Below are 24,052 nucleotides of genomic sequence, written 5' to 3'. Positions count from 1 at the left end.
ACTGTAGACATTGTCGATGAACGAATGTGTGGTGTCTGACCGAAGGACTTATCACGTCTTACCGGGATATGACGCTGTATAATGTGAATTTCGTTGTATTTCTAGGAAACTATGTACCAAAGAATCTAATAAACAATTTGATATCTGTCTGCAAAGATCGTTATACGTAATCATCTTCTTACTCAGATCATGCCTAAATCTAGGCAGCCCAAATATGTCTTATCTCAATATTCAAGAGGCTTCCAGAGCTCGAAGGAAGCATGCCTTGTCAATTGGACGTCCATTCGCCTGAGTGCCTGCCCAACCGAGTTGTTGATTGTTCTTCCAAGCGGTCTCAGAATCACTGATCACCTTCTTTTCACTCTTCTCCTCGTCGTTTATTTCAAGTTTCATTATCAGCAACCGCAGAGTCCAGTTCTCCCTGTCACCAGCTTCTTTTTCCGTCTCCATCAGTAGACGAAGTAGCTCGAGATGCAGTCTTTTCAAGACAGTCTTTGTCTGCGAGAATGCGCCTCGTGCGGCGATCTCTTCCAGAATATATTGCTTCATTTGAGGCGCAAGGGTTTGGCCGTGTTGACAGCTTCTGAAGATGCTCGATAGAGCTGTGTTTGAGAACCCTGGCATTTGCATTGACAGGATGATGGGGAATGAGAGCTTTCCCTCGTCAAGATCATCACAGAAGCCCTTTTGCGTGGTGTACTATAGCGGAGTCAGTCTCGGGGCACAATGAGATACAGTATAGTGGGGATGTTTTACCTCGGCACTTTTGAGGTTCTGGTAGTCATCGCGGATCTGGAAATATCGCCCAAGAAGGGTGGTCAATTGACCTAAATCAAGATCACTGTAACTTCGTTAGCCTTTCTCGATACTTTGATCATGACCGAGCTCAATTACCGATTGATTGTAGCCTCTGACTTCATCAGACGGCTTATAAGACGGAATAGGCCGCCAGTCTCTGTCATCATATTAGAACATCATTCAGTGACACATAGATATAGAAATACTTACTGCCGTCAACCATCTCAATGTACTGTGATGGAGTCGGTATGTGCGTGTGGTAACTCCAGTGTAAATCACGTCCCTGTCCTAGTTGAAGATGACGCATTTCCTCTTGATTTTGTTAGCCAACTAGGCCGACAAATCATAGTTCCTGTGGCAAGATACCTGAATAGACAGAAACAGCAAATCTCGAGAGCATGTGTACGAGGCACAGGGCTTCATTCATCAAATATGTAGCTGTGTTGATTGTCTGACCAATACCGAAAATATGGTGCGCGACAGGCTTGCCACGTCTCAGAGAGCTGCCATCTTGGATATCATCAAGTCTGAGTAGCTGTCAGCAAGATACTACACTGCTTTTCTAGATGATTGTGACCCACAGTAATGACGAGTTGTGCAAAAAGTTGACTGCCCCTTCAATGATCAAGAGAGATTTCTCGGGTACCCTATACCAAGTGTTTAGTGCAAAGATCAACGTTTGTCTCACATTCTTCGACGGAAGCGAATTTATATAAGTGTAAGGGTCCAACACCGGCTGTTTTAGCAGATTAGTTCTCTTTCTCGGTTCTAGTTACAATCAAATTAGAAACTCACCTCGGTCATCGAATATCCGTTCGATGCAAACTTCATCAAGGCGTCATCTTCAAGTGCTAAGCGACGAAAATGATTAGCATTCCGCCTTTTGTCACAATAGCGAGGTTTTTTTTTCTTTCATTACTTACTTTGCTTTTTACTGTCCACAGAGCGAATTGTTGTGACAGTGTTAGTATCGGTTTTGGGGTCAAAGAATTGCTCTGGAGGCGCAAGAACACGGACACGATGAGTGCCAAAAGTTTCGAGGTGATCCTTGTATGGATTGCGCTCAGTTTTCCAGTAGCGTGGAACGCGAAGACTCCAAACCCAATTGCCAGCCATCGAGTGTTCCAGCAATGTTAACCAGTCAAGCACTGATCTTGATGGATTACAAGTCGACTTGTATTGCTCTTTCAAGTGACAGAATCTTTCTTCGTGGGCTCGAATCTCGGCCATTATGACTGCCTTTGCGGCGGAATGCGTTAGACCTTGATTGACAGCGACAATATGAACAGCATTGACCAAGGGTACGTCTCCGCCGCTTTTGAGGTGAGATGCATATTCCTTTTCCCATGAGAATAGATCATTGACAAGGCATAGTTCGGCATAAGCCATGTAGCTCATGGGGTCAGCAATCTTCTCTTCTTCTTCGGTCAGTGTGATTCCTGAGCCCCATCGGAAATTATACAGTGTCCAGCTGTTGGCAAGTCAGAATATCGTGTACTTTGGTGGTTGGTGATGTAGGCTGATCTTACTCTGCTGCGGCATCGACGATCCGGAATGCAAGGTACTCATCTAGACTAGCAAACTCGGTACTTCTGACGTCTTCCACTGATTTGGTGAATGTCTCCCATCGCGAGATAAACCATTCACCAAAGACTGGATCTAAACGCAAATACTCTGCTGCAATCTTTGCTTGGACTTCCGACTTGCGTTGTGCTTTTTCTGACACTCTAGTTGACACAGAGGTCATACCACTCTGGGTCAGTGCTTGATGCAGCATTTTGTTTTCAAGTAACAACTGAGAATCGAGTTAGCCTTTCCTTGGCCCCAATGACTGAAACAAAGATCGTCATACCGCGTCATGATCTGCTGCATTATCTGTTTCGTCTATTCTCGGGTGTCAGTAACATAAGTAAGTTTTCTGGCCGACCTATCACGTACCGTCGTGAAGAAATGCATATTCAACAGTGTATGCCACAAGAGCAAATCTTTCAGGTAGACAATTTGGCGCACACAAAGAAGTGAAGTTTCCAGCATGCGCGTTGAGATTGCCAAACTTTGATCCAACACCATCAACTCCATTCAAGTCTATGTGCAATTGGACCGAAGCATGATCGGCTATCTCTGTTTGCTTGTGAATATAAGGATCAAAAAGGGATGTGTATCCGGGATCAGCGGCATAGATCTCAGGGTCAAGCGGCACAGCGTATTGCTTCACCATTTTGCCAAGCAGAATTGATACACGAAATTCACAGGTACTCTGATGACCATGGAAGAAAATGATCACACAATGCAGCCTCGGCGTTTAGGTGGGGATATAAGACTATAAATACTACATTGTGTCGCTTATGGGACAGCCCGCGCCCCCAAACAGCGCTAAACCAGACTAATCCCCGGCGATAATCCACATGGGCAAGGCAAATCCCGGAGCAAACGGTCTCTTTCCTCATCGGTATAATTTTGCATACAAAGAATGGAATACGAATGGCAGCCTAACCTCTTCCAAGCGCCACAATCTTCTTCACTTCATGCAAGGGTCAAACCATTGGCGGATCGGGGGGCATATCATAAATCAATGCTCATAGCGCATGACTTGTTCTCCATACCAAACCTAAATGACACTTTCCGCCGGTCCCTGATTAATTTAGTTCTCCCTGTACGTGTCGGTCTCAAATTGGAGCCCACTCTCCTATCATTGTTCCAATGCAGCTCCCATTGCAGGGGTTCCCGTTGCCCCTGTGAAAATTCCCAGTTTTAAAGGCACATTAATACTATCCCTACCAGCCAGGTGTGAAAATTGCCAAGAGACTCCACAAATTCACGTTTGTAGTGCGGGGCAGTGGAAGCGCACATCGTAGTTCACGCAAACTGGATCTGACGTGTTCCATTTTGGCTCTTTTCCGTCAGCCTTCTAGACGCGTGAGAATATTTCACACATGCACCGCGCCAAGATTAACCGCACACAGGCGAAGAAATTGTACAAATGCTCATGTCAGGACGCATGGTACTTTGTCATGCCATGCGAGGGGTGCAAATGTACTGTCGACGGCCCACTTCGTTTGCACTTCTAATGTGATTTGTGCTTAACCGAACGCGAGGTTCCGGGACGGTCTGGAATGAGACAAAGAGCGCATTATGCAGCTTGATGGGGTCATTTAGAGTGGAGCTAAGTGAATAAATTGCGACCATAGCGAGCTGTGTATAGTGCTTTTAGGTTGCAATATCCCTTGACTCGGCATGGTCTCGTATGAAACCTATTGAACTGTTGAATGGAGATTTAAACATTGGATACACATTTAACATTGAAGATCAGCTACTAGGCTCTGAATATAGGTAATTTTCTTATTAATTCTCCGAAGAACATGTTTCAACTTTGTGGGTTCGACCCCGGACACCCCCCTTAACCACTACTATGGACGTAGTGTAAATCCCGCAATGCAACTACACGGAGTAGCGCCGGGGCACAATTACTGGAAATCCGAAAACCTCCTGGCGCGTCTAATTTTTAGTGGCCCATTGGAGAGTGATGCCACGTAGCAATATGTGTGTTTCTATTCGATAAGGGATCTGCATACAGCCCCGGTCAGCCCCGGTGCGATTGGCCGATTGTTCGCCATGGACTTATACATGAACACCTCCTGCATTTACAGTGGAAACCTTCTTTGTTTCCTGCCCCTCCATTTCCTATCATCACACCACTTTTGCGATGTTGTTTCCGCTGTGCGCTGTGCTTCTCTATGTTTGCGGTGTGGTGGTGTACAGGCTGTACTTCCATCCTTTAAGCAGGTTCCCAGGGCCAAAATTGGCGGCAGCATCGACCCTCTACGAGTTCTACTATAACGTGATCCAGGGTGGTCGCTATCTGTTCGTGATAGAGGATCTGCACAAAAAATATGGTATGAACGCCGTGAGCGACAGGTCTTAGAGTCAGCGACTAACCTTTCAAGGACCGATTGTGCGTGTTACGCCCCACGAGCTTCATGTCTCAGATCCATATTTCTACACAGAAATCTACGCAGGTCCCACTAGAAAGCGTGAGAAGGATCCAAGAATGGTCCGGTTGGCAGGACAGCCAACTTCCATGTTCGCCACTGTTGATCACCACTTGCACGCTTCTCGGAGGGCTATCCTCAGTAGTTACTTCTCTAAGAAGTCCATTACCGGCCTGGAGGGCATGATCCAAGGCAAGGTTGAGAAACTTGTAACACGACTTTCTAAAGCCTGTGATCAGGGTATCGTTGTTCCCCTAGACTCTGCATCGTCCGCTTTGACTGCCGATATCATTTCGGAGTTTGCATATGGTGTCAGTCTGGACTATCTGGATGATCCCAATTTCAAGAACGAGGTTGCAGAGTCCATTTTGAGTCTTGCATCGTCTGTCCATGTTTTAAAGTTTTTCCCTTTCATTTTGTCTATTTCCAAAATCATCCCGGACAGTGTCGTTGAATATCTTTCTCCGGAGGCTTCTAAGATATTGCGCTTGCAGAAATTGGTTCGTGCGCAAGCAGCAGTTGCACTAGAGAATGAGGGCAAGGTCGAGGGCAAAGTCACAATGTTTGGAGCTCTATGTGACCCTTCTTTGCCGCCACAAGAGCGCACTCTTGATCGGCTTCAGGACGAGGGCTTCTCATTGATTGGCGGTGGCACCGAAACTACCACAGGAACACTGAAGATCATCATGTTCAATTTGCTACATGACAAGTCTCTGTTGTTGAAGCTCCGTGAGGAACTTGCCCAGAATTCAAGCGACACATGGGCTGAGCTCGAACAACTACCCTACATGGTAAGAGATCCTATCTTAGATTGTCGGATACGAGACAGACTAACCTGGATATTGTCTATTTAGAGAGGAGTTATCAACGAGGGACTTCGTCTCTCCGGAGTTATTACCCGACTTCCGAGACGTGCTCCAGATGAAGCATTGCAGTTGAACGAGTGGACAATTCCCGCAAATGTAAAACGACCAGTATTCTCAACCCGGAAAGGTTTAATCAGCTAACAAATTCTATAAAAATAGACCCTTTCAAGCACATCATCGTGGTTTATGCATATGAATACAGAGTTGTTCCCTGATCCGCATAAATTCGACCCTGAGCGATGGATCCGTGCCCAGGAAGCCGGACAGCGCCTTGAGCCAATGATCGCTGCATTCATTAAAGGATCTAGACAATGTCTGGGCAATAAGTAAGCTATCTTCCCATATGGTCAGTTGATACGTTAGGCTTACACTATCCACTTTAGTCTTGCTTTGGCTGAACTATACCTTGTTATCTCTGCATTGGTCCGGCAATTCGAAATGGATTTGTACAAAACAGGTCCCGAGCATATTCTTACTTACAGAGAGTTTGGATTTGGAGTTCCCAAGGAGAAAGGAGGGTTGAAGGTCATGATTAAAAAAACCTTGAGCGCTTAGTTCTCGCCAGTTAGTTCACCAGTTGGCTCTCAGCCCCAAGAACGAAATTAGGTATGAACTATGACATGAATTTAGGAAAGTTGAAATTTCTCAAAACGATTGGCCCTCTTGCAACAATATTGGAGTTTTCAGGTGGAGGGGGCTAAATCTTTGAACTACTGCTTTATGGTTATCTGTATACGTTTGTTTGATTGGCATTGCTTTAGTATCAAAATTAGTTGATTTGTTATGACTTGGAATGCCTATCACTTTATTCTTTGTTTCTTTGTTCTGAAAATACTATAAAGAAAACACGAAAGAAAATAGCTAAAATTCATGGCGCATAATCACTATATCTTAGCTTACGCGCAGACAAAGTTTTCGGCGTCATCAGAGCCTGCACTCGAGTTTTTAGTGTCAAGATGGGCACTTTGAGGCCATGGGCAAATCTTTCTTGTGCGATTTGATCCATCTAGAGGACCAGAGGTTAGTATCGAGTGAGGGAATGTGCCGTTCTCCACCCAGGCTCTGAGTGCATCATCGGTATGGTATGTCGATGGTGCAGAGGGAAAGTTTGTTGCCGGTCCGCAGTGCCCGCCACCTATTTTTGAGAATTTCAGATCAGTACTCTTATCCACCGAATAGTAACCAAGATAGACAAACCCGGAATCATGAACAAATTGAAAAAGTCCGACACTTTCTCATTTGCAGTAGTATTCTGCAGTTGTTCAAGATGCATAATGGGCCACAAAGCAACATTGAAAGGATCTGTCCATCCTGAGATCCCACATATTAGCTCCTACTCCAATTGACTATTGGTGCTCACTCACCTTGTGTGACGATCATCTTCCCACCCCGCTTCCTGAACGCACTCAAGTCCGTGCTAATACTATCAATGAGTGGACTAGCAATAGCATCAACCATATCGACATCCGCTCCAAAGTCAAATTGACTGACATTGAATGACAGCGTGTCAAATACAAGGTTCTGAAGGACTGGAGTGCTATAGTTCAGGTATAGGGACGTCTCCTGCATGAGCCATTCCTTCTCGCTTCCAAGTGAGTAGCCGGGGAATATCACACCCCCATTACGGCTGTCTGCAGGACCTGCGTAGATAGCCTCCATAGCTTTGATTTGGGGTTGAGTCAGACATGTCACATTTGTACTCGATGTCTTCAATATATCTGCACATGCCAGCGATCGGATATTGAATGGGCACTCGAGTGGATTTTCGATAAGACCATCGACGACACCATCAATGGCATCGCATTTTTCAAGGATTGCATTTGTGGTAAAGTTCAGAATCGATTGGTTAAGGAATGCATCACCCTAGGAAGAATTAGCGTGAATTTTCATGATGATCATCTGGGGCCAGCGTTGCTACCTTTATGTGCTTTGCATTCCACAAGAAGGAAAGTATCAGATGTGAGTACCAATTTCCGGGACTGCCAGCATAAATTCCATCGAAAAGTTCAGGGTGCAATTGTGCAAGCGCAAATCCTTGAGCTCCACCGGTTGAACATCCGCTGAAGTAACTGAATTCTGGCTTTGATCCATAGTATAAAGCGGAAAGGTCTCGAGTCGGTGATGTCAACATGGCTATAGAATCATGTATCCACGCCTTCGTTTGGGCCACGTTATTCAAGAATGGGATATATTGTCCTGGTGCGGTTGTTCCATTGCCATTCAGAGCGACTTCGTGGCCCGAGTCCCCTCTGTGGTTCGTGTCAGTGGAAGGTTTTGCATGGTCAGAGAAGGGACGCATACGCTGCTACTGCATATCCCCGATTCAGATTGAGCAACATAGTAGATGTATCAATCGTTCCTGCAAGACCTCCATTCCCTTTCCAATCAAAATTAGTCGTATTTTTCTTTGAATTCGGCGCTTCAACCTACCAGCAACAAGGTATCGCTCATTATATGACTCCTTCTCCGGTAGCCACAGTTCAAACCCAAGTGAGTTGTTTCCACTATACCTAATATGTCCCTTGATCCGACAGAACGGGTACTGATTTGGGAGTGCTGCTCCTGTTGCCGAGTCAGAGAGTACTAATTCATTGCTTGCGACCCACGACGTCGAGGTCACACTGATTCCGGTGACTTGTTGTGCCAATGCTTGCACATGGGCGCAAGAATCGACTGCAAGAGCTGAAATTGCGAATAATGCATTAAGTGCAGTGCTGTGAAATGGGGTTTGTATCTTCATATTAAGCGGTACTTTTTCTACCGTATGCTCTGATCATAATCATGGAGACAAGTCATGCTATATATGCTTCGAATTGTAGTCCTCTCGGCTAAACAGAGGCATTCTTATTCCATAATTGCTGATCAACAGCAGTGGAGGCGAGACCGAAATCGGACGACGGAGCCGCTCGCCGAAAGCTGGGGAAATTCCGATGTGGGGGAGAAAGGGGGGAGAACGTAGGGCCTGTTACTTGATCACACTTGAGGCGAACGACGCAGCGGTTTATTCTGTCAAGATTTTGTAAAGTAGAAGTCTTCGGTCCTTGAACTGGTACCATCACATGAAATTCCGTGAGACCTCTCATCTCAATTAAGTCTGACCTACAGTATGTTATTTTGAAATAAGCCGTAGAAGAATCCAAAGACAGGTTGAAGTAATTAAACAAATAAACGGAACGGACAGACAACTGTTCACACGTTTTGCCGAGTCCGTTGATACAGTACGATACTTGACCAGCAGTACTAGGACAAACACTGCATATTACCATATAGGAGGCATATGCAGACCCATCCCCCCAATCTCTCCAAGCCAGTCATGCGATAATTGTCCAACGGGATCGTCTCCACAACCATAGGGCTGGAAACTTTGCAGGTCCTCAAAACACTCATGCAGAACAGAATCAACCGCGAGCGATGCTGGTCCTGTCTCATCAATTGACCAATAACTCAAAGTGGGATTAGCAGTGACACCAGCCGAGATTGAGCTATTCGGCATCATATCTCCCGTGGGTCCAGATCGTTTGGTATGATACTCTACAGCATCAGATAGCATTGCATCGCTGAGACGATTAAACACATCATGGCAGTTCTTTGTAACATTCCACCTCTCCGATATGGCGACCAAGACATTCGAACACACTCTTGAGTCATTCACGATCTCGAAGATCGTCGGGTCGGTATCTAGCAGTGCTGTGGGTGCATTTTTGGATAAGTTCCATTTATGAGAGCGGAAGTGTCGACCCACTGCGTATACATATGAAAGGCCAGCCATGAAGACCGAGTGCAGCGTAATCCATGTATAATTGATTCGTCGGGAACGGTGCAGATGGGCATATAGTGTTATAGCTTGTTTCGCTGCGACGAATATGGTCTGTAGGACTACTGCATCTCGCGACGATGCTGACGAAAGACCTGGTGATGGTCTGTATAGCATCAAGAGGGCATTATGATAGAGGATCTCGTACCACTCCCGCGTCCGGAAGCTGGATCTATCGCCTGGTAGTGTGCTCGATAAATCGACGTCTGAGAGAGAAAGATCTGCCGTATCACGACGCCAGGTTGCTAGTTCGTTGGCTAGTCTTTCTCGTGCTGCAAGAGCCGGTACCTCGTCCGTCTGGGTTCGAGTGGAGCCGCTGTGAAGTGCGGACAAGATATCTCCGCATATTATGCGATATCGTACTATATGCACGAATAGCGCTGTTCTGCAGAATGTTGGTGGTAGCTGGTCGGTGTCGGACTCGCAGTGGTTTACGATGGCGTCCAGACTCGGATCAGGCAGGGCAACGTCTGCATCTTGGAGATGGATTGCAAGTGGTCTTCCTAGTGTTATGCTGACGACTCTATCACATATGTTAGGAAAAGCATACTAGTGATGATAGATATAGCTCACCTATCCATAGCAACAACGCACCAAAAACAGCGCCGACGTACTTCATGAGCGATAAGTTGCTGTGAAGTGTCACTCGAACCGGTTCCTCTTGGTACTTTATAGACCTGCTCGCGGTGTAGACCGAGCTCCAAACACATTCTCGAGGCAATACCAACAATATGCCACATACTACTTGAAGTATCTTGGATAGAGCTGATCATACGATATTGCCCAAGCAATAGGATAGCTTGTAAAGCCTGTATACTGCCCTTTTCTAACACCTTGTGGAGTCTCTGTGCCGCTCTTAGTTGATAACCCTCAGCGTTGGGCAATGATTCCAAGTCGAACTTGTGCACACTCGCCGTTGCGATAGCCAGAATCATGTCGAAAGCAAACCCAGCAAAACTATCTCTCTCTAGATACTGGGTGTCTGCATAAGCCCTATTCAGGGCATCAATTGCAGTCCCCCGATGAAGAAAGGGGTACGAAAGATGATCATTTTCGAAATATGCACGGTGAAGATCACGAGCAACTCGCTCCGGAGGAAGGAAAAAGGCATCAAAAGGTAGAGCCGAAGATTTCGGAGTCGATTGGATACCTGTAGGCCCAGAAGCCCGCTTCTGGCAGTTTCTCGAGGTCACTTCGACAGTCGTACTGACCAAATTCGCAAAAGGAATGCCACTGGCTGAGCCGAGGAAATGATGCTCTCCCCCGGCACGGCGCGAGAGAAAGGAGACCTCCTCCATGACTTCATCTCCACGATCTCGTCCTCCATCTTCATCTTCGGCAGATTGGTCAACATCAGGATCCGGGCTCGGTTCGGACGCCCGTCCGAACTCCGTCTGGGGTGATGTTCCTAGTTCGGAGTGCGCCAGTCGAGCAGCCAATCTTGAATTATTGGCTTCGGCCTGTTTCAGTCGACGCTGGAGTCTTTCAACCATCTCCCGTCGGTCTTTTGCTCGGTCGACATACTTGCATGCAGTGCCGACTTTTCGGCAGGGTCCGCATGAGGGTGAGATTTTATCGCATCGGGATTTGCGACGTCGGCAGCGGTCACAGGCCTGTGTGTTCATGTTGAACATTAGGCTTCTTATCTGTTCTATTCTTATTTCAGTTCCAGCGGCATCTATGCAAGGATGTCACTTCTGTGCCCCAGAATCGACCTTGACTCTCTCCGCATTGTTGTGGGGGTCCGCTATCGGCCTCGGAGGCCGATGCCGATCTATGTGAATATCTTCTCTGTGATTTGTGCAATATGACAGTGGGCTATTTGCTAGTTGAGTCAAGCCCATTTAAAATATGTGCAACTTCCCCAGGTTTTGCTTTCCCCGCCGTTCTGTTCAGTTGGGTTGAAACAAAAGATATATTCATCATCAATGTCGGCAGAAAAACCAATGACCCGAGGGGAAAGCATAGAAGATGTCGAGCGAGCGGTTTGTTAACTGTCTGTCATTTCTCACTGCTCGCATACTGATGATTTTGTTCAGACTGGGTCATGTATTTCAGACGAAGAGCCTGAGTACGACGAAAATGCTGTCAAGGCACTAGTGCGGAAGCAAGATTTGAGGATTCTACCTGTCTCTGCCTTTATTTACCTGCTATGCTACTTGGATCGGTCGAATATAGGTATATCTTGCCACCCTTTAACTTGTGCTTGATACTGACGTCCTGTTTCAGGCAACGCGAAGGTTCTCAATGAAAGCCAGGGAAATGACCTTCTCACCGAGACAAACATGTCCAATTACCAGTATACGTATGTACAAAAACTTGTTGTAAGACGCATTAGCATACAACGGTCGACTGAAGTTTCTTAGCATCGCCTTGATGGTTTTCCTGATTGCATACGCCATTTTCGAAGTCCCTTCCAATTATCTACTCAAGAAGCTGAAGCCAAGCGTTCGTTATTCCACCCATAAGAAGAACCACATATAGCTAACATGACACAGCGATGGATTGCCTTCCTCATGTTCTCTTGGGGTGCAATAACAATGGGCCTAGGTGGAGCCCGCAACTTCGGCCAAGTAACAGGTATTCGCTTCCTCTTAGGGGTAATTGAAGCAGGTCTGTTCCCAGGACTGGTTTACTACCTTACATTCTGGTATCGGGTTTCTGAGCGGTCCCTACGTGTTGCACTCATTCTAGCATCTGCCACACTGGCCGGTGCCTTTGGTGGCGCCATTGCCTACGGTGTGGGATTTATGAATGGTGCACACGGGTTATCAGCCTGGCGGTGGCTTTTTATTATCGAGGGAGCCCCATCTTGTGCTTCTGCTATTCTTGTCTGGTTTGTTTTGCCCGACTATCCTGAGACAGCGAGCTGGCTGAATGGTGACGAGCGCCAATTGGCGAAAGAGAGGCTTCAGCACGAAGGTTCGAAGGGAAATGCGGCTGCCATGACGTGGGCTGATATCAAGGGTGTTCTTACGGATTGGCGGCTGTGTGGGCATTATGCTGTTCGTTTTACACTCTAATCCAGAAGCTGGTTCACATTGCTCACGCACAGCAGATCTATTTCGGCATATCGACGCCATTCTCCAGTCTATCCCTCTTTACACCATCAATCACAGCGGGTCTAGGATATGAGAATATCCAAGCTCAACTAATGACCGTTCCACCCTATGCGGTTGCATATGTGGTGACACTTGCAGTGTCATGGTCAGCAGATCACTTCAATGCGTATGTACCTGCACACAATCCAAGTCCCCTTTATAAAGATAACCGCCCTAACCAGGTATCATGCAATACAGTCGTGGCCTACACTCGGCGGCCTTCTCATTCATCGGCGCCATGGGATTCTTGGCATCAGCTGTTCTCCCAGTAGATGCATATTTGGTTCGTTCTCAACCCCTTGCAACTGGATCTGCACTAACCCAACGGGTCATCAGCATCGGTACGGTTGCCTGATCGTAGCATCTAGTGGTGCGTTTTCTTGTATACCGCCTCTTCTTGGTTGGTTGTCATCTAATATTGATTCCACTGGCGCTGCTGGACTGGCTATTGCGTTGAATATTTCGTTCGGGGCTCCTGGGCAGATTGTTGGTGTTTGGATTTATAAGGCCAATGAGAAAGCCCGCGGATATCCTACTGGTCATTGGACGAATGCTGCTCTGTTGCTGTTTGTTTGTGTTGGATGTAATTTGTTGCATCTTTATTATGTGTTCGCTAACAGGACGAGGCGGACTTTGGGGGTGGCTAAGGCTTATGCTTATTAAAGGCATGTCCATACATTCCAGTACAGTAGAATCTTGATACGTACTTGATTTGTTGATTTCCTCCAAGTGGCAAGATTTATAATCAGTGAAAAGTGGCATTAACTTACAGTAGACCGATCCTTACGTAGTAACTCGGGCTATAGACACGTATTTTCTATTTTAATTAAGTCTCAAACGCCATAATAAGCAAGTAGATAGCCCTTAATGTATGCTCTAGATCACAATCACTGTCCACAAGATCTCATATTAAAAACCAACAAGTTCGGAGTTAACGAGCCTCAAATCCGCCCCATAAATACCGACCAATCAGCATCTTCCACAGTCAGGCCATCTTCAACATTCGAGGCCAGCTTGTCCTTGTCCTTCTTTAAAGACGCCGACATTCTTTGTTGTCTTTTTTGTCTTTTTGTCTTTTTATCTTGTGGTAATCGCGAATTCCTCTGATTGTTTTTTCATCGCGCCACTCCCACGATCAATAATAGCCTGTCGATACGCTGGCTTTGCCGCCACCTGGCCTATACAGTGACCTGGCTCACTCTGTCATATATTGGAGGGCAAGATGCGATCTGCAGTGAGGCTGGTCTATGCAGCCGTGCTCGCGCTTGCGGGCTTGAGCAATGCCAGTGACAATGGCACTCCATTGGATCCAACAAAGTGTGCTGTAAGTCCAGAGCTGCGCGCCGGAATGTCGGACCAGATAATTAACACCTTTTTCTCTGCAGCTCGAGCCTTCGGCCATGGTATCGGACGCTTGTTTATCCTACGGCTCTATTGACAGCATTAACGACATGATTTACACGAACCTCAACTCCATCACGCAAGACACCGATTTCTTCTCATATTATCGCCTCAACCTCTTCAATAAAGAATGTCCTTTCTGGAATGATGCAAACAGCATGTGTGGCAATATTGCCTGCTCGGTCAACACCATCGACTCGGAAGAGGACATTCCTCTAACGTGGCGCGCGGAGGAACTGAGCAAGCTGGAAGGCCCGAAAGCGAACCACCCGCCACGCAAAATCCAAGAACAACGTCCGAAAGAGCGGCCTCTGCAAGGAGAGTTAGGAGAGGATGTCGGTGAAAGTTGTGTGGTTGAATACGACGACGAGTGTGACAACCGCGACTACTGTGTTCCAGAGGACGAGGGTTCCGCCGGCAAGGGCGACTACGTGAGCTTGGTGGACAACCCGGAGCGATTCACGGGATACTCGGGTGAAGGCGCGCACCAGGTGTGGAATGCGATCTACAACGAGAATTGCTTCCTCAAGCCCATTGAAGAACTGGATGAGCAGACACTCAACGTGCCCATGGGTGGCCTCCAAGCTGCCTCGGATTTCCGCAATGTGCTCCAGAAAGAATCACAACGTCTGGAAGATCTGTCGCTTGACAATGAGTGTTTGGAGAAGCGCGTCTTCCACCGACTTATCAGTGGCATGCATGCGTCTATTTCGACCCATCTATGCTGGGACTACCTCAATCAAACAACCGGCCAGTGGCACCCCAATGTGCAATGCTACAAGGACCGTCTCCACGACCACCCGGAGCGCATTTCCAACATGTACTTCAACTACGCATTGGTATCACGCGCCGTGGCGAAGCTTCGCAAGCACCTCGAAGGATACACATTCTGTACAAGTGATCCCGCACAGGACCTCAAGACCAAGCAGCGCGTCAACAGGTTGACAAGCTCGCTCTCAGCCATCCCTCAAATCTTCGACGAGAACATCATGTTCCAGGACCCCGGCGCACTGGGTCTGAAGGATGATTTCCGCAACCGCTTCCGCAACGTTAGCAGACTCATGGACTGCGTCGGCTGCGACAAGTGCCGTCTATGGGGCAAGCTCCAGGTCAAGGGATATGGCACCGCACTGAAGGTTCTCTTCGAGTACGACGAGACCAAGAACGGCGAGAACCCGACCCTGCACCGCACCGAGCTAGTTGCCCTGGTCAACACCCTCGGCCGTATCTCCCACAGTCTCGCTGCTGCGCGTAGTATGAAGCGAGCCCTCATCAGTGGCAACACGCACATGTTCCCTGTCCACGGCGCCATGCCTTCCGGTCATCAATGGACCCCCCATGGCGTCAAGCCTCAACGCCGCTTACTGCAAGACGGTGCTGGAAACTATTACTACGAGAACGAAAATGAAGATGATTACGTCTATGGCCGCGAAGCACCGACACGCTACCCCTGGGAACGCCCACCGCGTAACCCGAACGCGACTGCCATGGAAGAATTCATGGTTGAATGGAACATGATCTGGGGAACGGCTGGGTATATCGTCCAGACGTGGATTGATCTCCCGCGGACATTGTAAGTCCAACATCACCTTTAACCATATATTATTTACTGATCTTTGTTCCTGCAGGTTCCAACTTGGCACTGTTGAATCCATGCGTCTTTACAACTACTGGCTTGGTCTGCCTGTGCCTCCTCGGCTATGGAAGCTGAAGGCCCCTGAGCCTCGTTCACACACTAAGCCCCGCGCTTATGAGGAAGGTCGGGCTCGGGATCAGAATCAGAACCAGAATCAGGCTCATGATCAAGCTCGTCGCGATGAGCTCTGATATATCCATTATTCATTTGCATTGGCATACACTGTACATATACGGCTCTGTGCTGTGGCGTTTGTAGACTTGGGTTTCGGTTTCGGGTTGGAGTTGTGAATCTATACTCTGTTTACTTGCATTTATTTTGGTTCTCACTGTGATATGATGAAATATACCTCCCTGTTCAAATTGAATCTAGTTCCATATGGGTGTAGCCAGCCGGCTCGGTCGACACGGGGTGTTTACCGAGTGGCGCGGCGAATGCTGCGGGGAAGTCAAGATTTGCGGGTCAAGAGATAGGAGAGAGGAATCGTTCAACTTCTAAATATGTATACCCCGAAGATGTTGATGTTGCTGTAGATATTGATATCAAAGCATCGCTATATAAAGTTGCCTATGAAAGATGTCCAACTCTGGCTATACTCCGAGATCTGCCTCGGTCGCCCAAGGCGGAAGGTACATGCAGTCGCTGAAATTTCATAAGTTGCAGTCAGAATTCGAAGAAAGAGAAGACACAAGATAGTTCTTATTAACGTTATATATAAACTGACCTCTGGCTACTGAACTCTGCATATATAAGAAGTGTACCTAGGTATTTCTTAGACTGGTGATCGGTTATGTAACAATCGGCAAACCCCGACCTCGGTATCTCCACTCCGGCCACATGCGACTTTTCCGCCTCTTCGACTCCCCGGATTCTCTACTCTCCATATCTGAGACCTCGATGCAACTATCCTGAAATTAATCTCATGGCGACGGCTTCGCCACCAAAACCCTGGGAGAGAGCGGGCGCCGGTAAGTCAGATCCTGATCGTGATCGTGTTCGCCTCCCAACTCAAGAGCCGAGCGCGATGCCCAAGAGTCACAGTCACAGTCACAGTCACAGACTCAGGCTCAGGCTCAGTCACACCCATACTAACATCCCCTTCTAGCAGGAAACACACTATCATCAGCACCAACTGCTGCCGGCCCAGTAGCCTCAACAGCCATGACTTCAACCACCCCCGCAACAGCGTCCACCGCCCCCGACCTCCCATCCCGACCCAACACCCTCAACTCGGTGGTGAACAACACCGCTTCAAACTACTCACCGTATGGAGCCTCAAGGCTAGGCACAGCTGGCTATGGAACTGGATACGGCGGTATGGGCGGTATGGGCGGTTACTCGTCGCCATACTCCCGCTTCGGCTCCATGGGCGGCATGGGCTCCATGTACGGTGGCTATGGTGGCTACGGGAGTAGCATGTATGGTGGCATGGGTGGGATGGGCGGCATGGGTATGGGAGGCATGTACGGCGGCATGCCGGGTCAAGATCCCAATGATCCTAACAGTTTGACGAACTCGTTTGGGCAGAGTACCCAGGCGACTTTCCACATGATCGAGAGCATCGTCGGTGCGTTTGGTGGCTTTGCTCAAATGCTCGAGAGTACCTTTATGGCGACTCACAGTTCTTTCTTTGGTGAGTCCTCCGTTGTGTAGAATGTACGTTTGGGCGCTTGCTAACGCTTTTCGTAGCGATGGTCTCGGTCGCAGAGCAGTTTGGCAATCTGCGCAACACCCTCGGCTCGGCGTTGGGTATTTTCACTATCATTCGGTGGTTCAGGACTCTGATCGCCAAGTTGACTGGTCGTCCTCCACCTGCTGATGCTACCTCTTTGACTCCTGCTGCTTTCGCGGCTTTCATGGGTGGGCGCGCGGCTACTACTCTTCCAGATGGCTCGCCGGCTCCTACCAAGCCATCCAAGAAGCCTTTCTTCATGTTCTTGATTGCTGTGTTCGGTCTGCCCTACCTGATGGGCAAGCTCATCAAGGCATTGGCACGGTCCCAGGAAGAAGAGGCCCGTCGCCGCCAACAGCTGGTCGGCCCCAATGGCGAGCCAGGCTCCGCATCTCTCGACCCGTCCAAGCTGGACTTCTGCCGTCTCCTCTATGACTACACCCCCGAGACCCAAGAGAGCAACGGCATTGACCTCGCTGTGAAGAAGGGCGACATCGTTGCCGTCCTCAGCAAGTCCGACCCTATGGGCAATGCCTCTGAGTGGTGGCGCTGCCGTGCCCGCGACGGGCGCGTCGGCTACCTTCCCGGTCCATACCTGGAGACTATCCAGCGTCGACCCACCCAAGCCATCACCGCCGGCAGTGAACCCGGCTCTCGCACTACGTCACTGAAGGGTGATGCCACCGAGGCCCGCACTCAGAGCCTTTCCTCGCTGTCCAAGCCAGAGCAGAAGCCCGAGCTGAGTGGCAAGATGGGTGATATTTCACCAGAGAGCTTCCAAAAGAGCACCTTCTACTCTTGAAACCATAGACGTGTCTGATGCCCGGTTGGGTTTCTTGTTCTGTTCTTTGCCATGCTAGACGGCTGGAGCAGGTTGTGATTTGGCCAAAAGCTTCTCTTCTCCTTCTGCTGTCTCACGCTTCCCTTTTGCTCATCCTTATATATCCCTTTGAGCGTGCGACTGGTGGTTTCCTTTTTGACTTGCTGTGCAGGAACACATGGCAGTTCTTCTCCTGTCCAGGTCTCCTACTCATCCAACCGGGGATTGAGTATCGGAGACCTGGGCAGTCTCCGCTTTCCTCCTACTTCTCTTCCTCTCCCATTTTTTTCTTCCTTTTTTCCTTCCTCTCTTCTTCTCTTCGTTCCTGGATTGGATTCATTTTAGCGACGGTCTCTGGTCTCCTTTGGATTTATGTATTTAACAACTTGCAAATGCAATGCATGAACATGACAACAACCATTTTAAATGCAGACAGTAGAGTAGAGCATATAGCAGAGTAAACATTACTGCAGAGTACACTAAAGTAGAGTATAGAGTAAATCCCACCCCAACACAAACTCCCGCAACCGTGCCCATCCAAAAAAAACCCCCAATACCCACAGTGGGCCAGACCAATTGACGGCCCTACCGTTCCGCGTCTCCACCCAGAACCAGACATCCAAAGTCCCAAAGTCCCAAAGTGACACGTCGAATATCAAACCATAATCAGTAATAGAATTTATATTAAATTAAAAATTAAAAATCAACCACACCAGCCCAATTCCATCCCTAGTCTACTGTACTGTACAGTACTCGACAGTCCCAGTATGGAAATGATTGGAAAGGAATGGAATGATCTACTGTACTGTATGGATGTCCAGCATGACACGGTATCATGATGTTATCTGGTATCTTCGACCTGACAGAATATGATATCACATTCAATTGCCGGGTCTACTGTACTGTATGCTGCACTGTACAGTATTGTATCGTATGCATGCAATGCGAGGACCCGTACGGCATGTACTGTACTTTTTACTTACATGTACATGTCTTACTTCCACCTGCTTTGACTTGCTTTCCGAGGTTAATGTCAAGGTTAGTTACTGATAGCGATAACTTGCAGTTGCTTTCTGGTCAAAGCTTCTTGGTTAGCTCATTGTATTACCTGGACTGTAGGTTGCATGTAAGTTAAGTCAACTTAACTTAACGTTAACGTTCACGCTATCTACAGTAGAGTAGTAAGCCACCTATAGTACTGTACACCAGTCATCCCAGCTCCAATTCAAGTCGAGTCGAGTCCCTGTCCCCATCCTGTCCTTGTCCTTGAAAAATCATCCAGGATTCCAGGGCTTGCTCATGACCCTGTCCCTGTCCCTTTCCCTGTCCCTTTCCCTGTCCCTTTCCCTGTCCCTTTCCCTGTCCCTGTCTCAATTTGTACAGCACACAAAAGACGTGTACAGTACAGTATCCATGGATGGATCCTAGTAAAACACCACTAAGTATATTTACTGTACAGTACATTCAGTCGCATTCCTCTAGCTGCATTCGATTCGAATTCGAATCTACTATCTACAGTACTGTGCTGTACAAACTACTGTAGCATCAAATCCCGTATTCGGCACGCTGCGTCTATAGTACGATGTCCATGTCATATCACACCGGACCGGATTGGAATGGCAATACTCCGTGTACTGTAGGGAGGATCCGGTGGGGTGGTGCTGGTGCTGGTGCTGGTCTTGATCGGAATTTGGATTTGGATTTGCATTTGCATTTGCATTTACATTTGCAGTTGGATTTTGTTTGTGCTGGGGTTTGCTTGGCTTTGGCTTGGCTGGGGCGGTTGCGGGATAGGGGTTACTTACTGTAGTGTAGTGGCTTGACATTACCTGGGTGTGGGGTGAGGTGAGGTGAGGTGAGGTTAGTTGCAGGCTGCTGGGAAGGTGAATACTGTAGGTCGGTTGTATTTACTGTGCTAAGTTAATATGCTGTAGAAGGATTTACGGTAGTCTACTGTGTGGTCTCGCTACTCCGTTTTGAGATGTACATTGTAGTAATGTAGTATTGTACCGTACTGGCCATCGCCTTGTTGAACTACACCAGTACGAGTTACACAGAGGGCAAGTTATATGGTCTTGATGAAAACCACTGTTTGAGACTGCATTATCATCCTATACTATAACGTTATACTATATACTAGTGTGTCGCAACTTCATCGATCCTAGGATATACTGGGTCCAGTCAGTGCTTCGTCCTCTCCCACCACGATCAACACCAAGCTGGGACAAGTTAGGGAACAGAGGCCTACTGACTACAGTGTGTGGTTCAGCGCTCTCTCCTTTCCTCGCTGTCAGGATTCTCATCTGCTGTCACCGGACTGCACTCGGTCGAAAGGGTATTGTAACGCACCGTAGCGTGGCTCTCCTTGGAGTTGGACTCGGATTCAAATTTCGGATCAATACTGGAGCACGTGGCTGGGATCACGCTGGTAGTTGGGTATTGCTGCGGGATGGGGATGGGGATGGTGAGGAGGGTGTTGTTGTAATGGAGTGGTGGAGGGTTACTGTTTGGGCAGCATTGAGGGATGAGGCTTTTCGGGGAGGGATTTGGAGGGGGGAAGGAGCAGTAGCAGTAACAATAGCTGAATTGTAGGAGTGGGGGGGGTTATAGAGTAGTATCTCGTGGCTGAAGTGGGGGAGGTTAAACAAGGACGGAGAGTAGAGAGTGTCTCAGGTGAGACGAAGATCGGTTGAGCGGGATGTATGTAGTGTATAGATCGTGTGATGTAGAGGTCATGTATGATCGGTCGTGGCCGTTTTTGCTCCTTTCTTCCGTTCTTCCGGACCTCTGGCTCGTCTCGCTACCCGTACTTGCACGTCAAGATACACAGAAATAAAGAAGCCATAATGTGTATGCATAGATCGCCATCACTGTCACCATCACCATCACACCAAGGTCATTGACACTGTCACCACCACCATCACCAATCTAAGTAGAATGAGAACGCCCATGCTATGACTTTTCCTCGCCTGCCTATGTCGGAGAAGGAAAGAAAGAATAAGAAATGCAAACTCCTCCAACGATGAAAGTAAAAGCAGATCCATGTACATCAAGAAAAGAAGAACATCAAACAGGAGTGGAAATGGGAAGGAAAATCATGAAAGGGGACAAGACAGGCTCACACGCTGAAATGGGAAGACGAATCATTAAAAGGGAAAAAAAAGAAGGGATGAGCTGAAGAACAAGAGATGGAAAAGAAGAAAAGAGAAGAAAGCAACAAAAGAAAAGAAAAGAAAAGAAGAGAAAAGAAACCCCCCAAATCACATCCCCAAGCCCTCATGATGAGGCATCTCCTGATTAGGATCCCCCTCCCTCGCCCACTTCGACATAGTCTGTGTAAGCGTGTAATCCAGACCCTCCAGCCTATTCTGGAATGACTCAATAGTATTCCAATCGGGTGGATGAACATCCACTTCACTGGGAGCATCCTCCAAATCTCTCGGCGCCGAAGCCGAAGCCGAGGCGGAGCCATTCACAGGCGGAGGGGACGAAACAGCCGGCAGAGAAAGATTCAAAGGCGCCGGTACAGGATGATGCTGATGCTGCTGCTGCTGATGCGGATGCTGCTGATGCTGATGATGCGAAGGCTGATGCAAAAGTGAATGGGAATGATTATTCGACGAATGCGGATGCGGCAATGAGAGAGGAAGATGGCCATGGCCTGAAGCATGCGATGCATGGGACGCATGCGAGCCATGCGATCCATGGCTGCCATGGCTAATGTGGGAGCCATGGCTGCCATGCGAGATGTGGTTGCCCACGCCGAGGGGGTTACTGGCGATGCCTGCCACATTGTGGTGGTAGAAGCCATGGGCTGGCGTGTGGCTCTGGGAGTGGCTCTGGGGGTGGCTTTGGCTGTGGCCGTGGCCGTGGCTGGCTCCATGGCCGTGAGACGGCGTGTGAGACGGGGCATGGCTGTGGCCGTGCCGGGGCATAGTCAGTGGCATGGCTGGATCGTCGTCTATGATCAGGTCCGGGAGGGATTCGAGGTGATTGGGGTCTAGAGATAGATACCGAGCATCAATATCATTCGGTGTGACGCTCACCCTGGAGTCCGAGCTGGAATTACCGTATGAGCCGAGTGGGAACGGGGGCATATCTCTTGGGGAGTGCATTTCTGGGAGTGGTGAGATGGGTGTCGTGGCGCTTGATTCTTCTGCTGGTTCGGGCGTGTAGCAGGTCATGTCCGAGGGGGTTTCTGAGGGGGCAGTTTAGTTTAGTATAGATTGGGATTGGGGGAGACTGGGTTGATCTATCTGATACTATCCTATTCACGTTTGTGCATCGTGCATAGATAGTATGATCGTGTCGACTTACGAGGTTCAGGGCTTTGAGGCTCTGTTTCGGCTTCCTTTCGATTCGTATCCCACGATGTCCCATAGCGACGTACAAAACGAGCGATCCGTTTGGGGTCGACGTTCTGACCATTCACTCGGAACGCCGTCTGCTTCCCCTGGGCGGCACGTTTCTGTTGCTTGCGAAGCATGATGTGAACCTCTTTGGCCTTGATATTCTTTCGGACATGCCATGCCGCCAGACGATCTTTGTATTGTTTTTCTCTGATGCATATGTTAGGCGATATTTTCTATAGAACGAGGACAACCAGGGCCAAAAGCCGAGCCAACGAGAAGAGGAAAAGAAAAGAAAAGAGTCATTACGAGGCATAGAACTTGTAATCCCGCTCCATGATGCGTTTCACATCACGTAGTTTCAGCTGATCATTGCGGTAGAGCTGTTCAATAGTTTCGCGATATTCATGCCAATCGTCCGATCGGCGAGGACGAAAGATCGGGGGTGAAAAGGGCTTGTCCATCGTGGGAATATCTAGAGAAGAGAGTTTCATCAAGGCCGTTTAAAGAGAGGAATGTTATAAAAAGAAATATGACGGGGGGGGAGAGGATTCCCTCTTCTCTTTACGGCGACGTGCGCGCGGACGCACGACCCCCTGCTTCCCCGGCCAAATCAGCGTGTTGGATGAGGATCCATCGTGGAGGCAACTTGTCAGTGAGGGTATTCGCCCAGGAGAATATCTCCGGAGATCCTATTAGGTAGGAGCCCAGTCATCGGGTGAAAATATTGATATTTTCTTTTTTTGTCACTTGATGTTTCCTTTTCTTTTTTTCTGTTTTGGACTTTCTAGTGATTTGACCGAGTGGAGTTGGTACTTTTGCCTAAGCGAACTATTACATGCAGAGCACTGGCCGCAAATTGGGTGCATTTCCGGCTGCCTCTTACAGTCTTAAATTACAATCGCAGATCCAACCGGGAGCGGCCCGAAACTTCCTTGACAGCTCTTTGTCCTGGGAGCCTAATCTCGGTTTCTCAGGCTTCTCACAGGCTTCTCATACTGTAGACGGGCGAGAGAAGAGTCTCTTGCCGCATTAGGAGAACAGGCGATAGAGCCTTGGGCGAACAGGCGACGAGGACACAGGTTCCAGCAGATTCCAAGGGGAGAAGACAGGTCTGACCATCGAAACTGGACACTGAACGGTACCGTGTCAAACAGTAAGATTCAATATGACACTTCAGTCACAACGTGCCAGATCTGAAGCAAGGAGTCAACCGTTGCGACCGTTAGCCGTATGGACGATACGATATGCGTAATGAGGATGTGGCGATCAAGGGGCCCGCGTGTGGGCTCGGACCGTTGTTTCCCCTCCGGCCGAAAGGTCCAGGGCTCACATCCCCGACTCTCTGCGTACTTTGGTGCAAAGACGCCAAACTAAAATGTCCCCGTGGCTGAGAAAGATAAAATAAAGGTGAAAATAATAAAATAATAAAAAGGACAATAGTCGATGATTTATACCCCGTGTGCGCCCCTGCCTGAAACAATGATATACCCCGGGGCACACATCTGCAAATGTAGTCCACTTTACAATGGCTAGAACAAACTAGTAGGAATACAGAAACAGTTGATCATGCAGTGATCTACTCGGGGAGCTGGTGTCTGGTCCC

General features: G+C 48.3%; 8 protein-coding genes across 8 annotated transcripts; 4 read left to right on the top strand and 4 right to left on the bottom strand.

The window, feature by feature from the left end:
* Nucleotides 1–231: 231 nt before the first annotated feature.
* On the bottom strand, nucleotides 232–3,016 carry N7511_003856 (uncharacterized protein; the record flags this gene model as incomplete). Its single annotated transcript, XM_057126281.1, has 9 exons — nucleotides 232–699; nucleotides 757–841; nucleotides 895–955; nucleotides 1,009–1,081; nucleotides 1,594–1,649; nucleotides 1,722–2,269; nucleotides 2,328–2,593; nucleotides 2,651–2,682; nucleotides 2,737–3,016. The coding sequence occupies 9 exons, from the start codon at nucleotides 3,014–3,016 to the stop codon at nucleotides 232–234; spliced, it is 1,869 nt and encodes a 622-aa protein (XP_056985171.1).
* A 1,485-nt stretch (nucleotides 3,017–4,501) lies between these two features.
* Nucleotides 4,502–6,208, top strand: N7511_003855 (cytochrome P450; the record flags this gene model as incomplete). Its single annotated transcript, XM_057126280.1, has 5 exons — nucleotides 4,502–4,691; nucleotides 4,743–5,578; nucleotides 5,642–5,761; nucleotides 5,813–5,979; nucleotides 6,037–6,208. 5 exons carry the CDS (start codon nucleotides 4,502–4,504, stop codon nucleotides 6,206–6,208), a joined length of 1,485 nt encoding a protein of 494 aa, XP_056985170.1.
* Nucleotides 6,209–6,549: 341 nt separating this feature from the next.
* Nucleotides 6,550–8,393, bottom strand: N7511_003854 (uncharacterized protein; the record flags this gene model as incomplete). The annotated part of the gene is given in 6 exon segments (XM_057126279.1): nucleotides 6,550–6,788; nucleotides 6,851–6,964; nucleotides 7,018–7,516; nucleotides 7,572–7,902; nucleotides 7,955–8,072; nucleotides 8,084–8,393. 6 exon segments carry the CDS (start codon nucleotides 8,391–8,393, stop codon nucleotides 6,550–6,552), a joined length of 1,611 nt encoding a protein of 536 aa, XP_056985169.1.
* A 519-nt stretch (nucleotides 8,394–8,912) lies between these two features.
* Nucleotides 8,913–11,092, bottom strand: N7511_003853 (transcription factor; the record flags this gene model as incomplete). The annotated part of the gene is made up of 2 exons (XM_057126278.1): nucleotides 8,913–9,990; nucleotides 10,041–11,092. The coding sequence occupies 2 exons, from the start codon at nucleotides 11,090–11,092 to the stop codon at nucleotides 8,913–8,915; spliced, it is 2,130 nt and encodes a 709-aa protein (XP_056985168.1).
* Nucleotides 11,093–11,395: 303 nt separating this feature from the next.
* On the top strand, nucleotides 11,396–13,231 carry N7511_003852 (uncharacterized protein; the record flags this gene model as incomplete). The annotated part of the gene is made up of 8 exons (XM_057126277.1): nucleotides 11,396–11,452; nucleotides 11,507–11,645; nucleotides 11,697–11,772; nucleotides 11,834–11,915; nucleotides 11,966–12,472; nucleotides 12,523–12,695; nucleotides 12,767–12,851; nucleotides 12,905–13,231. 8 exons carry the CDS (start codon nucleotides 11,396–11,398, stop codon nucleotides 13,229–13,231), a joined length of 1,446 nt encoding a protein of 481 aa, XP_056985167.1.
* Nucleotides 13,232–13,790: 559 nt separating this feature from the next.
* N7511_003851 (ER oxidoreductin) lies at nucleotides 13,791–15,796 on the top strand (the record flags this gene model as incomplete). The annotated part of the gene is made up of 3 exons (XM_057126276.1): nucleotides 13,791–13,892; nucleotides 13,954–15,542; nucleotides 15,598–15,796. 3 exons carry the CDS (start codon nucleotides 13,791–13,793, stop codon nucleotides 15,794–15,796), a joined length of 1,890 nt encoding a protein of 629 aa, XP_056985166.1.
* A 731-nt stretch (nucleotides 15,797–16,527) lies between these two features.
* pex13 (peroxin PEX13) lies at nucleotides 16,528–18,079 on the top strand (the record flags this gene model as incomplete). Its single annotated transcript, XM_057126275.1, has 3 exons — nucleotides 16,528–16,573; nucleotides 16,711–17,238; nucleotides 17,295–18,079. The coding sequence occupies 3 exons, from the start codon at nucleotides 16,528–16,530 to the stop codon at nucleotides 18,077–18,079; spliced, it is 1,359 nt and encodes a 452-aa protein (XP_056985165.1).
* A 3,278-nt stretch (nucleotides 18,080–21,357) lies between these two features.
* On the bottom strand, nucleotides 21,358–22,910 carry N7511_003849 (Clr5 domain-containing protein; the record flags this gene model as incomplete). The annotated part of the gene is made up of 3 exons (XM_057126274.1): nucleotides 21,358–22,295; nucleotides 22,415–22,656; nucleotides 22,756–22,910. The coding sequence occupies 3 exons, from the start codon at nucleotides 22,908–22,910 to the stop codon at nucleotides 21,358–21,360; spliced, it is 1,335 nt and encodes a 444-aa protein (XP_056985164.1).
* Between the last annotated feature and the right edge of the window lie 1,142 nt (nucleotides 22,911–24,052).

Source organism: Penicillium nucicola, assembly GCF_028828085.1.
Source record: "Penicillium nucicola strain IBT 29836 chromosome Unknown utg000003l, whole genome shotgun sequence".
NCBI classification, from domain to species: Eukaryota; Fungi; Ascomycota; class Eurotiomycetes; order Eurotiales; family Aspergillaceae; genus Penicillium; species Penicillium nucicola.
The sequence above is the reverse complement of the archived record's forward strand: the minus strand, read 5'-3'. Positions and strand labels throughout refer to the sequence as shown.